This window comes from Mandrillus leucophaeus, unplaced genomic scaffold (assembly GCF_000951045.1).
Source record: "Mandrillus leucophaeus isolate KB7577 unplaced genomic scaffold, Mleu.le_1.0 Scaffold96, whole genome shotgun sequence".
NCBI lineage: Eukaryota > Metazoa > Chordata > Mammalia > Primates > Cercopithecidae > Mandrillus > Mandrillus leucophaeus.
The window spans coordinates 4,835,573-4,850,459 of record NW_012110474.1 but is presented as its reverse complement, the minus strand read 5'-3'; the positions used below and the strand labels follow the sequence as shown (position 1 = coordinate 4,850,459).

The following is a 14,887-nucleotide window of genomic DNA, read 5'->3' as shown; positions in this document are numbered from 1 at the left end:
GGTCCATTTTCGACCTGGGCCAGTTCACCCCTCCTTAGGCAACCTAGTGGTTCCCTGCTCCCAGGAGGTCACCATACTGATGCTGAACTTAGTGTGGACACCTGATTAGCATAGCGTATTGCAGCCCAGAACTCCTGGGCTCAAGCAATCCTCCCACCTCAGCCTCCCAAGTAACTGGAACCACAGGCACATGCCACCATGCCTGGCACAAATGCACAGAAATAGATCTGAAAGGGTGCAACCCAAACATTATAGAAGTTACCCCTGGGAAGAGCTCTGGGTTAAGGACTGGTGTGAAAAAGGCAGCAAGGAGAGAAGGCAGAAAGGGAGGAACTAAATTCTTCTGCTGCATTTTTTTCAAATGGAAAATACAAGGAGTTTTCAAAAAGGTAGGATGGCAGGGTACTGTGGCTCATGCCTGTAATCCCAGTACTTTGGGAGGCCAAGGTGGGCGGATCACCTGAGGTCAGGAGTTCGAGACCAGCCTGGTCAACATGGTGAAACCCCGTCTCTACTAAAATACAAAAGTTAGCTGGGCATGGTGGCATATGCCTATAATCCCAGCTATTCAGGAGGCTGAAACAGGAGAATCGCTTGAACCCAGGAGGCGGATATTGCAGTGAGCTGAGATCACACCACTGCACTCCAGCCTGGGCGACAGCGCAAGACTCCATTTCAAAAAAAAAAAAAAAGTTAATGGAAAATGCATATTATGAAAAAACTATGCATGTGTCTTCAGATTTTTTTCTGCACTAAAAGAAATTTGTACTAACTTCTTAGAACATGTCTGAAGAGGAGCTAGTTTGAGGCACTCAGAAGCATAACATATCAGTTTGAAAAGAGGTCCCACTAGAGCAACATGAATTCTGCTAAAATTGAAGCAAGAACAAACATTAAATTTATGGTGAAGCTTGGGTGGAAGAATGGTGAAATCACTGATGCCTTATGAAAAGGACAAGACAATATTGAAGATGAAGACCACAGGGGCAGAGCATCCACACAGAGGAAAAAAATACACCTTGTTTAAGCCCTAATTGACAAGGACTAAGATTAACAGCAGAAGCAATAGCCAATACCATAGATATCTCAATTAGTCTGGCATACAGAATTCTGACTGAAAAATTAAAGTTGAGCAAACTTTCCACTCAATGGGTGCCAAAACAGTTGTTCCCAGATCAATTGCAGAGAAGGGTAGAACTACCCATGGAAATTTTAAACTGCCCGTGGGATCAATATCCTGAAGGATTTCTTTGGAGAATTTTAACACGAGATGAAACACGATTTTACCACTGTGATCCTGAAGACAAAGCCCAACCAAAACAAAGGCTACCAAGAAGGGCTGTGGTCCAGTCAGAGCAAAAGTGGACCAGTTGAGAGCAAAGGTCATGGCAACGTTTGTTGGGGATGCTGAAGGCATTTTGCTTGTTAACTTTCTAGAGGGCCAAAGAATGAAAATATCTGCTTATGATGAGACTGTTTTGAGAGAATTAGCCACAGCTTTTGTAGAAAAATGCCTGGGAAACATCACCAGAGATTCCTTCTCCTCCATGACAACGTGCCCGCTCATTCCTCTCATCAACAAGGGCAATTTTGCAAGAATTTTGATGAGAAATCACTAGGCAGCCACCTTACGATTCTCACGGTGGCTCCTTCTGACTTCTTTCTGTTTCCTAATCTTAAAAAATTTGTACGCGGCACCCATTTTTCTTCAGTTAATAGTGTAAATAAGATCGCACTGACATGGGTACATTCTCAGGACCCTCAGTTCTTCAGGGATGGACTAAATGGCTGATGTCTTACAAAAATGTCTTGACCTTGACGGCAATCATGTTGAGAAAGTTTATGTTTTAGATTTTTATCTTTTAATTCCATTTTTCCATGAACTGGTTGAAGTCCCCTCATATGTACATGTGTTACAACATAACGCTAAGAGATATCATAATAATATGGTTGGCAGTATTGTTCTTGGTTTTAAAAGGCCCATTAAAAACACACTCTTTTTCTCAAATTCACACAGAAACACACACACACACACACACACAAAAATGGTAGAAATCTCACTTCACTGCCAAATTTAAATATATTTTAACTACTTACCCAGGAGGAAGAGGTTTAAGTATTCATTGCCTCCTAAATTAACAGAATTCAAGGAAAAGGAGTAGAATCCCAAACTTCCCGTGAACCAAATCAGCCAAACGGTAAGCGTCCTTGTCGCAATGTTCCAGTTATAAAACAGATGTGATAGGCTGTGCTTCTGAACTTCAGTGGGGCTATTACCAACAGGACCTTGTAGGTCCAGTGATAAAAATTCCGACAGTTTACAGGAGCTTGTCCTGTTCCACTTGGCCATGATGTCAACTACTTTTTGTGCTTCCTCATATCGTCCCTCTGAGAGAAGCCAAAAAGGTGTCTCTGGGAGCAACCAACAGCACAAAACAAAGGGGACAGTCACTGTGGAGAGGATCATCTGGTAACGCCACCAGGTCCTGACCAAGTATCCTGTCAAAGCCACCAGGAGAGTTCCAACTGCAAAAAAAGAATGCAAATGGACAGACGCCCATGTCCGAGACTTCATGCCAATGAATTCCATCACATAGACAAACCCCACCACGAGATAGCCACTTGCAACCTGAAAAACAAATAATAGGGATCTATATTCAAGATCACATTTATAACTATTGAGGAGTCTGACCCCATTGCAAATCATATATAGGCAAAAAGGAAAATGACAAAGACTTGCTTTCTGAAACCCCTATCAGATGTATAAAATGACATTCAATCCTATCTATCTTTTTTTTTTTCTTATAGGTCCTTTCATCTTCCCTCATCATACCCGCCCAAAATGGCAAAACTTTAGAGATTATTTATGATATAAATGTTAGACATTGCCTTTTGTTTCATCGAAATATTCCATTATAATGTGGATGTATTTCTCAGTCCCTTGTAAATGCACACATCAAGTTATCTGTATCCAGGAGGTCCTTATTGTTAAATCCTAATTGCTAAATGGAGACAAAAACTTTACGCTAACTAGTGGTAAGAAAAACAGATTTAATCAAAATTTTATTTTGACAGACAAAGAAAAGTAGACAAATTAGACTTCATGAAAATTAAAACTGTGCATCAAAGAACACTATCAATGGAGTGAAAAGGCAACCTACAGAACTGGATAAAATACTTGCAAATCAAATATCTGATAAGGGATTCTATGGAGAACTCCTAAAACCCAACAACAACAACAAAAACACAAACAATGCAATTCAAAAATGGGCAAAGGCTTTGAATAGACATTTCAAATAGAAGAAATACAAATGTTTACCAATCATTGAGAAACACAGATCAAAGCTACAAAGAGATACCCCCTCACACCCCTTAGGGTGGCTAATTAAAAAAAAACAACAACAACCAAAATAACACGTTTTAGCGGGAATGCAGAGAAACTGGAACACATGTGTAATGTGTGATAGAAATGTATAATGGTACAGCCTCTAGGAAAAACAATATGACGATTGCTTAAAAAACAATTACAGCATGATCCAGCAATTCCACCTTTGAGTATATATCCAAAGGAGTTGAAAGTGGGGTCTGGAAGAGATATTTGTACACACCTGCTCATAGCATTATTCACAACAGCTAAAGCGTGGAAGTAACGCCCCAAGTGTCTGTCCATAGATGAATATATAAGAAAAATGTAGTCTATGCATACAATGAATATTACGCTAAGTGAAATAAGCCAGTCACAAAAAGACAAACATCGTATGAGCCCACTTTCATGAGGTACCACAGTGGCCAAACTCATAGAGAAAGAAAGTAGAATGGTGGTTGTCAGGGACTAGGGAGACAGGGAACAGAGAGTTATTATTTAACGGACAGAGTTTCAGTTTTGCAAGACGAAAAGAGTTCTGAAGATGCACGGTGGTGATAATTGCACAACAGAATGAATGCACTTAATATCACTGAACTGTACACTTAAAAATGGTTACGATGGTAAATTTTGTGTTATGTGTACTTTACCACAAGAAGGAAAACTGGGGAAAAACTTTATTTTGAAAATATGCCTATCTTTAATAAAAATTAGATTACAATATGTGATTAGAATATAATATGTGACCATTCTTGGAATAAACAAAGAATGAGTCCAATGATGGTTTTTTGGGAGGAGGGGGCTAAGAATTTTTTCTACAAAATTATTTCATATTTGACTTCTACAGCACAAATCATAAAGTTAATTTTTGTAAAATTATTCGAGAGCACCACTGATTTCCCCAAAGGCCTCTCTTAATCATTAGATATTTGAATCATACTCTTTCAAAGGCTCACTATGTGATTATCCTTGCAGATGTTAATTTCTTCAAAAGTTAACAGGTCTCTCTCTGCCAAATCCCAACTGGCCAAATCTTGTGGGCAAGATTCAGACAGTGTTCCCATGTTCCCTCATTGCTTTTAAAGACTTTTTGTAAACACATGTGCCTTGTAATAACTGCAATTTCGCCTTGCATCAGACAGTCACAAAGCAGTGGCCTACAAGAATATTCCTACTGTCAGAAAGGGTTGACATTAGCAGGAGGCAGGGAGGTACTCGATGAGTACTAATGTATTCATAATCAGTTTAACATTTTTATGACAACAGCTTTTATTTCTCTGTGCAACTTTGTAATGGAAGACTCAGATCATCGGGACCCTATAACCAAGAATCCAGAAGTCGCTTTTGGTAAGTGATGCTGTTACACTAAACAAAGATTGTGATAAATTTCAAATAGTATAAATTTCCCAGTTAAATTAAGCTGTAATATTTGTCCCTGTCAGGTTTTTCAATGCTAATTATTTCTCATGAGGCAGCTACAACTTCTTCTGTCATTGGATTCAGAAAATCCATATACAACTAACTCCAAAACACTGTGAATCCACTCACACCCATCCCTTCCACCGATAATACTCTACTCCTCACATCTTCTCGGATTCCACCCCATCATAGCAGCCAGAATTCCCAGAATTCCCTTTGTGCATTGCCATTGCCTTTAGGAGACAGAGCAAAATCCTGACAATCCTACAAAGCCCCACCTAACCGCCTTGACCCCTTCAGCCTTATCAATGCGTCTCTCCTCCTCTCTATTCTCCAGACATTCAGCTTTTCTTTCTAATCTCAGGGCCCTTTCATCTGCTTCTATCTTTGCTGGAATGTTCTTCTCTCACCCATCTCTCACAACAAGGAAGCCCTTGACCCTCCAGACCCTGGTGAACCCTCCAGACCCACTGCTGTTATGCCCTCACTGTCAACATTTTATTTATTTTTGAAGATGGCTGATCAATGTCTTGCCTTTCCTACTAGACTTACTGAGACAGCTGAGTCTGGTTTACTTAGCATTACACTCTGTAGGCAGATCAGTAAATGCGTTAAGTAATTGAATCTGCCTGCATCTCCCATCCTCAGAATTCTACCACAAATCCACTTCCCATGAACATCAAAGGAAATAGTCACAGAAAATTAAGGCCACATTTCACAGATGTATTCTGTGGGTGTGGCCTTGTTTCCTTGGGTCTGGAAACCAACACATGGTATTTTGCAAGACTGAAACAGATATTTTCAGAAATATCCTCTTAAGTCTTCCAAAAGATGACCTTTATACTTTCTCAGTACCTGTGCCTTTGTGGAACCTTCAGTCCCACCAGAAGGTTTCTCTCATGAAATCTCACTGTACAGTCACAGAGTTATGTCCTCTGTGGAAACAGAACTACTGGCTGCTATCTTGTATTTAAAACTCTTTACATTCCTAAATATATGTATTTATTTTTTGATGAGGTACAACACCTTCTAGTCTCCTAGATTTATCTTTATGCATTTCCCTTATCCTTGGCCATCTGTACGGTTTGCTAGAAACCCTTTCTATCCATCAAAAAAGACTCCAAAACTGACACCCCATCTTGTTCTCTGAGGGGGTGCAGAGAGATTGAAGCCCTTTGCTTCTCTCTGGACCCTCAGACCATCCAACCTGCTGCTCTGCGTTTAGCAAGATCACAAGCTCCTCCTCCAGATGGAAACTTCCCTCTATTATCCTAGATCAGTGATTTCCAACCGAAAATCACCGCTGCTGTTGTTTGATAGTTAGAAATCTATCTGGAAGCCTCATTGAGCATGGAAACAGCTTCCTTGCTGGCCAGTCCATTTCTAGTAACAGTTACCATTGTAACCAGGTGCTGTACTGTGGTTGTTTATAATTAATCTCCCTGAATCCTAAGAATAATAATAATAACATGGACAGTTTACAGACTACAACCTAAGGTTCAAAGAGGATAATGAGTGTGCTCAAAGTCATACAACTAACAAGCCAATACATGACAAAGCTGGTATTCAAGCTCACGCCCTTTCCACTAAACTCCTGTTTTTGGTAACATAAGGACCTAATGCCTTCCTGTTTTCATTCTTCCTGTACATTATACAAGTGACTTTAACCACACACCTTAAGTGTCTGTTTGTTCAAGTGAACAGGCCCTGACTAGACCAATATAATTACTCAGAAATAAAATAATGCCTCAGTAATTGTGAGATGTGGACCACATGCCCGACACAGAGGCAAACACACTTCTGCCTAGCCAGCAACAATTTTTCACTTTAATGAGTTCCATTCTAAACATAAGGCATTGGTATACTGTAGACAGATTCCTGCAGTGGAGTGGACAAAGATTAGTCCTTGATCTCGTTCACTAGATCTTAAATGAGCAAAATGAAGAGAGTTAAGATTTCCTATGAAAATACTGCAGCGGAATTAAAGAGGTAAAAAACACAACTCACCACGGCAAGAAAAAAGCGTGCAGCCATGAAGGTGTAATAATCAACTGCAAACGCCGCTGCTATTCCAAACAAAAACATGCCACTGCTTGTGGCCCATAAGACCACCCGGCGTCCTAGCCTGAAAAATAAGAGTCACACAGTGGAAGGTAGAGTTGTAACAGTTTAAACATCCACTCCAATTCATAAAAGATAGGCTTACCCACATACCTTGAATAGCTTATGTATTGATTGTTTTTCTTTTATTTATTTTGAGCAAAACATAAGTTCCATGGCTTCTTTAAAAAACCAGCTGTTCAGTGGAGAGACCTCTACCTGAGTTGCTAATATACATACCTGATCACTCTGAGTCATCCCCGCAGGACCCCTTAACCTGGGATTGGGTGAAGAGAGAGGAGAATTTGTCCTCTCCCTTCCAGGACTTTGGCTGCCTGTGGGATCATCTTCCCTGCCAGGCTGGTTCTGTCCACCAAGGCTATGACAGCTCTTGCCAAGCCCCTCTAAAAACAGAGGCCTTCCTACCTTCTACTTCTAGAATAATGTGCTTACTTGCCCTATCTTTTCATAATTGATAGAGGCATCTCTTTGTTTAAAAAACAAATACTATTTCTGACAGATTTTAAAATTGTGATATAATTCAAATGCCATAAAATTCAACCTTTTAAAGTAGACAACTTGGTGGTTTTTAGTATATTTGCAAGGTTGTGCAACCATCATCACTCTTTAATTCCAGGATACATTCATCACTCCCAAAAGAAACTCTGTGCCCGGGAGCTGCCGCTCACTATTCCCTTCTCCCTCCAGTCCCTGACAACCACTCATCTACCTTCTGTCTCCATAGATTTGTCTGTTCTGGACATTTCCCATAAATGGAGTCAAACAATATGTGGCCTTTTGTGTCTGGCTTCTTTTCCCTACCATTGGGGTTTCCAGCTTCATCTGTGTTGTAGCATGTATCAGCACTTCATTCCTTTTTTCTCTCTGAGTAGCACCACTCTACGGATATGCCACATTTATCTATTCATCAGTTGATCGCTCATTTTCCTCTTCTTGGCTATTACGAATAATGCTGCTCTGAACATTTATGAACAAGATTTTGTTTGAACTTATGTTTTCAATTCTCTTGGGTATATACCTAGTAGTTAAATTCCTACTACTGTATATGGTAGTCATATGGTAACTCTATATGTAACATTTTGAGGAACTGCCAAGCTGGTTTCCAAGATGGTCACCCCATTTTTCCATTCCCACCAGCAATGTATGAGCATTTCGATCTCTCTGCATTCTCCCCACTACTTGTTAGTGTCTGCCTTTTTCATTATAGCCATCCCAGTGGCTGTGAAGTAGTATCTGATTGTGGTTTTTATTTACAATTCCCTAATGATTAATGATGTTGAGCATCTTTTCAAGTGCATATTGGCTATTTGCATATATTCTTTAGAGAAATGTTTATCCAAATTCTTTGCCCATTTTTGAATTAGTCTATTGCTTTTTTAATATTGAGTTGTAAGGCTCTTTATATATTCTGGATACTAGGCCGTTATCAGATATATAATTTGTGAATATTTTCCACCTATGGGTTGTCTCTGACAAATAGTTGAAGGCAAAAAGATATTGTCTGGAGATTACAACCAACAGATTTGCTTGGTGCAGCAGAGGATATGCAAATAAACAAGAAACCGTCGTCTTCTTCACACTTCAGCCTTCTTTGCTTCTTTGCACATTAGTGGGGATTATTGGCCCTATATATGAATGTTCCCCAATTCAATTTTAGCCCTGAATGCCACCTACAACTATTTTTACCTATCACTGCCTGACCTTCTCTCCCACCTCCAGTGTCTTCTCTCTCAGTAGATGAATGGCCATCTCCTGCAGAGAACAGAAACCATCAGAGAGGAAGCCCCACAACTTCCTGCTCTGTCCACTTACCAACACGAACTGCATTTGCATTCAGCCTTCTCTTCCTGCCTCTCTGAAGACACATGCCCCTTTCTCTCCAAATATCATTTTGCAATCTCTGTATTGGATTGTGCCTCTTCCCACTTCCTCTGAAACCCATCACTTCTTTTTCCTTTGTTTTTCCCTCTCCTTTGACTTCTTCCGTTCAGTTTTCATTGCCTCCAACCAAAGACAAGAATCTTCTCTTGACTCCATTGCTCCTTTAGCCACCTTGCATTTCCTCCCTTGACAGATTTATCGGAAGGGAATATTTCTTTCCTCAACTCCTACTTGTTTCCTCAGCCAATGATGACCAGGTGCAACCAGCTTTTCTGAGCTCACTTTGCAGTCACCAGGGACCTGCACGTTGCCTCTCCTGGTCCTTTCTGGCTGTCCTCTCTAGTGCCACTGACTGTGCCTACCCTTGGCTTGCGAAATATCCCACTCATTTGGTTCCGCTTGTACCTCCTTGATGACCCACCTGCCTCAATGCTGGCACTCCCTAAAGTCCTCTGCTGCACACTCTGCCCTTGCAATTTCATCCACTTCCCTGGCTTGGATTCCTAAGTATAGGCTATTAACTCCCCACCCACCACCTGGCCCCAGTTGCTCTTCTCCACTTTAATGTCCTGTAGAGCTGCAATCTCTTATTGCTGTTGTAATTGGTATTAACTTTGAATACATCTTCACTTTGTTTTTCTTAATATAGGGATAGGACAAGCTCATTGGAATATATCCAAATGTGTTCCCTTCTCTTCTAAAGCTGCTCTCTCCTTAGAATGTCCTGAACTGGTTAGCAAAATCCCCTTCCATCAGGCTTCTAAACCTTAATACATTCCTCCGCACCCTCCTGCATATTGGTCATCAAATTTTGTCAGTTTAGAAATGCCTCCCAAATATGTCTTCATCTTTTCCTCCCTGTTTTTCCCGTTTTCACTCAAGTCTTCACCATTTCTTACGTAATTCATCCCAATAGCTTCCCACCTGGTCTTCCTAACCGCACACCAGTACACCTCCCACACTTCCTAGAAATGAAATAATCCCCATTGTGGTTTTGTCTCTTGTCATTTCCTTTAACAATCTGCCCTTCTCTACTTCTGCCACACTGACTTTCCCACAATTCTCTGAACATGCCAGGTTGTTTCATGACACAAAGCTATTCCTTTCCCTTAGGGGCCTTCTCTATCTGACAACTTCCATTGATCATCCCTTGGGGTCTCATAGCAGAAATTCAGAAATAGTGTGATGCAGTAGTTGGGGATGCTGGCCTGGGCTCAAATCCCAGCTCCATCCCTTATTTTCCATGTGAACTTTCTATGCTTCCTCTTCCTTATTGGTTAAAAAAAGGGAGGGGGGGCCGGGCGCGGTGGCTCAAGCCTGTAATCCCAGCACTTTGGGAGGCCGAGGCGGGCAGATCACGAGGTCAGGAGATCGAGACCATCCTGGCTAACACGGTGAAACCCCGTCTCTACTAAAAATACAAGAAAATTAGCCGGGCAAGGTGGCGGGTGCCTGTAGTCCCAGCTACTTGGGAGGCTGAGGCAGGAGAATGGCGTCAACCCTGGGGGGCGGAGCTTGCAGTGAGCCAAGATCGCGCCACTGCACTCCAGCCTGGGGCACAGAGCAAGACTCCGTCTCAAAAAAAAAAAAAAAAAAAGGGAGGGGGACAATAGTGTCTATCTCTCAGACTTCTTTAAATAATTAAATGAGATGATATATAAGACATTTAGAATAGTACCTAGTGTATAATAAAGTGTTCATAAATGTGAGTTTTTATTATTTTAAAAGCATTTACTGGCTAGGCACCGTGGCTCATGCCTATAATCCCAGCAATTTGGGAGGCCAAGACAGGCAGATCACTTGAGGTCAAGAGTTCAAGACCAGCTTGGCCAACATGGTGAAACCCCTATTCTACTAAAAATACAAAAATTAGCCAGGTGTGGTGGCACATGCCTGTAGTCCCAGCTACTCGGGAGGCTGGGGCAGGAGAATCACTTGAATCTGAGAGGCAGAGATTGCAGTAATCCAAGATCACACCACTGCACACCAGCCTGGGCAACAGAGCTAGACTCCTTCTCAAAAAGAAAAGAAAAAGAAAAAGAAAAGCATTTACCACATTTCATTGAAATTACCCGTTTAAAAGTCTATATTCTCCACTGTTAGCGCCTTAAGGGTGGGATCAGATCTTATTTCTTTGATTTTTTATTATAATATTTTATACATATATAACAATGCATAAAAATATATACAACTTCAAGAATAATAAAAAGTCAAATGTCTAGAAATCACAACCCAAGGCAAGAAAGAGATGATTGCCAGCCTCCTGATAGCTTCTTGCAACTCTCTTGTGACTACAAATCCCCTTCCCCTTTCTAGGAGGAAACATTTTTCTAATTTTGGTGACAATCTCTTGTTTTTTGTTTCACTTTACAACTTTTATAAGCAATGCTAAACAATACAGGTTACTGTTTATAAACAGTATAGGTTAGTTTTGCTATTATGAGTTTAAATTTTCTATAACAGGATAATATCACATGTATTATTTTGTGACTTGCTTCCTTTACCAAACATTATGTATAGGAGATTCATCTATGTTGTTTCATGTAGCTGTGGCTCATTCATTTTTATGCCTACATATCCTACTGTAAGAATATATTATAATACATGTGTCCATGAGACGACTGAAGGGCATCTGGGTTGTTCAGAGTGCAGGGCTGTTAGGAACAATGTTGTGGGAGCACTTTTATGCATGTACCTCTGTGGACCTTTGCAAGAGCATGCTCAGGGTATATGCCCCAGAGCATGTGCCTGTGCACATCACCAACTCTATATGATACCAAATCAGTCTTCAAGGTTAACCCAACTTGGATTCTTAATTTGCATTCACACCAGCAGGATGAGAGATCCTATTACTCCATGTCCTCGCCAACACTTAGCATTACAAGACTTTTGACTTCTGACGACTGGTCAAAAGTAAATGGTGTGATTATATATCACTGACAGTTCATCTTTTCATTAGCCATTTGGATTTTCTTTTCTATGAAGTGACTTAAAATCTTTTTCCCATTTTTCTATTGGGTTGTCTTTTTCCCATTGATATAAGCAACAATCCTTTGATTATTCTGGACACTAATAATTTAGTTATATGTAAAGCAAATATTTTCTCTCTCTTGTGTGTGCACATTCATATCTTTCCTCTTTTAATGGTGTCTTTTGGTGGGCAAAAATTCTTGTAACGAAGTCAAATTTATCCCTCTTTTCTTTCATAGTCAATGCTTTTTGTGTTTTAAAAAATCATCCTTCCTTCCATTACGTTCTGAAAGTATTCTCCTAAACTATTTTCCTAAAGTTGTATAGTTTTGCTTTTTCACATATGCACATTTAGTCCTTCTGGAACTGCTATTGTACTGTAAAATGTTAGAAAATGAATCCAATTGTATTTCCTTCTATATGGCTAGACATCTGTCCCAGCACCACTTATTGATTGATCCTTTTCCTGTTAATATACAATGCCTTATGTGTCTATACTTAGGTTTATGAATGCACAAGTCTATTCCAGGAGCCTCTGAAGGAGCCTCAATCTGTTTGTCTAGTGATATATCTATTTACTTCAATGATCTGATTCTTAAAGTTTATAATTTTCTCCACAGAGGGCCTTCCTCACTTTTTGCTATATTTAACCATTTATATTTCATATTTTTAGGCTTCTGCAATGACATTTTAAAAAATTTTTTATTTGTTACTGGTATATAGAAATATAATTAATTTTAAATGCTCATTAATTCTAACAACTCATATGTAGGACTTTTTCATACAAAATTGTAATGACTACAAATAATGACTTTTTATTTCTCCTTTCCAATCATTATTCCTTCCTTGCTTCCTTTCCTTCTCCCTCTTTCTCTCTCTTTTTCCTTATAGCACTGGCTAGACTATCCAATACAATGCTAAGTAGAAGACATATTTCATACATCCTTGTCTGTTCCTAATTTCAAAGGAAAAGTTTTTAACATTTCAGAATTAAGAGCTGGGTGCAGTGGTGCATGCCTGTAATCCCATCTATTTGGGAGGGCTGAGGCAGGAGAATTGTTTGAGCCCAGGAGTTCAAGAACAGCCTTGGCAACATAGCAAAACCCTGTCTAAAAAAAAAAAAAAAAAAAAGACAAAGAAAGAAAGAGAGAAAAAAGAAATTAATTAATATTTTAAACTTCACAATTAGGATATTCATGGTAAACCTTATTGTAGAAAACTTTTATCAGGTTAAAGGCATTCTTCTACTTTCAGTTTTTATCATGAATGGATTTTGAAATTCATCAAACGCTTTTCCTATAAGTATTGAGTTGATCGTATGAATTTTGTTCTCTAATATGTTAATGTGGTAAACACCATTGATTAGTTTCTAATATTAAATAAATTTCAGATCTTTTCCCTTTTCAGCCTCCATGAATTTTAATCTCTCATATTTCCCACCTCTTTGTCTCTCTGAGCTTTAATATTGATAACTTTTTCTGAGTTATCATCCATTTCATGAATTTTTTTGTAGCTGTGCAAGACAGGTTGTTAAAACTATCCAGGTGATTTATTATTCACCTATTTCACTTTTTATCTGTAGATGTCCTAGGTATTCTTCAATTTTATGTCAGTTTTAATACAATGTCCAGTTTTCATCAATATTTTTAAGCTTATCTTCTATTTCTTTAAAAATAGTTATTTATGCCTGATAATTCTAGCATTTGAAGTTTTTGTGCAGAAGTCTGCTTCTGCTGCCAATTGTCTCTGCTGATTCTCACTCATGGTCCCTTTTAACCATGTGTTTTGTTTTTCACTGAGCTACTTATTCACCTTGAAAAATAATTTATGAGAATCCTCTCAAGCCCAAGATGAGGGTAAACAAAGAGTATTAAATTTTATTTTACTCTAAGTTAATACATTAATCTGTACTGTTTAAGGGCTGCTGGCAAAAACACAAGATGGTTGGGTCAGAAACAAAGAACTTCATTACTTACTTCATTAGCAAGCAGCAGGGCAGCAGCATCTTTGTCTCAGTTCCTCTAATCCCCAAGTCCCACAATAAACCAGATGACACTTCACAGATAGTGGGTTGAATTAGAGAGGGGGAACACTGCATGTGGGGAATTCAGTGGTTTTGTAGCAAGCAGTTAGGAAGCCTACTCTTTGGGGCAGAGAGGGGACATTATCTCATCATATCAGTTAATTTTATGTTGCTATAAAAGAACACCTGATATTGGATAATTTATAAAGAAAAGAGGTTTATTTAGCTCATAGTTCTGCAGGCTGGGAAGATCAAGGGTACTGGCTCCCTGCAAGGGCTTTCATGCTACATCACAACACGGCAGAGAAGGTCAAAGGTAAAGCAGACACATGTAAACAGGGAGAAACCTGAGGGGCGTCCTCACTTTAAAACAATCCACTCTTGCAGGAACTAATCAATTCCTGTGAGAATTAATCCAGTCTTGTGACAGCCAGAACTCATTCACTCACTGCCATGAGAACAGCACCAATGCATTCATGAGGGATTCGCCCCATAGCCCAAACACCTCCCACTAGGCCTCACCTCCCAACACTGCCACACTGGGGATCACATTTCAACATGAGCTTTGGTGGGAACAGACAAATCATATCTAAACCATAGCACTCATCTTTTAAGGTACTGGCTGCATAGACAGCTCTGAGAAATGACCCAGAGAAAAAAGTGGTCAGGGACTTGCCATCTTGGCACATCCAGCAAGAAGTGTAGAAGACTACAAGAATGCAAGGAGGCTGTCTCTTTCAACAAGTTCCGCTGAGAGAATACAGACACTGGGAGTCATGGACCATGTCAAACCAATTTTTTAGCTTACAGTTTTTCTGGAGCTCCCAAGTCATTTGAATTCAAGCTACACATCCAAATGAATACCAGTTAACGGTTTGCAAATTCTCAAGGACTTTTAAAAATATACGTCGTGGCTGCTCTGCCTATGGAGTGGCCCTTCTTTATTCCTTTACTTTCTTAATAAACTTGCTTTCATATATATATTATATACATATATTTCAGTGAAATATCTATTTTATATATAAATTTTATATATAATTTTCTTTAACAATTTATCCATTGATGAACACTTAGGGTGATTCCGTATCTTTACTAATGTGACTAGTGCT

The 14,887-nt window shown here is 39.5% G+C and overlaps 1 protein-coding gene across 2 annotated transcripts in view; it reads right to left on the bottom strand.

The window, feature by feature from the left end:
* The window catches only part of SLC22A16 (solute carrier family 22 (organic cation/carnitine transporter), member 16), a 59,206-nt gene that overhangs the window by 22,529 nt on the left and 21,790 nt on the right, over positions 1–14,887 (bottom strand). For both annotated transcript variants that reach the window (XM_011970640.1, XM_011970641.1), the window contains 2 exons: positions 6,791–6,908; positions 2,098–2,629 (listed from right to left, as the gene is read on the bottom strand). In XM_011970640.1, coding sequence (XP_011826030.1) covers positions 2,098–2,629; positions 6,791–6,908 — 650 coding nt within the window. The remainder of the gene's footprint in view (positions 1–2,097; positions 2,630–6,790; positions 6,909–14,887) is intronic.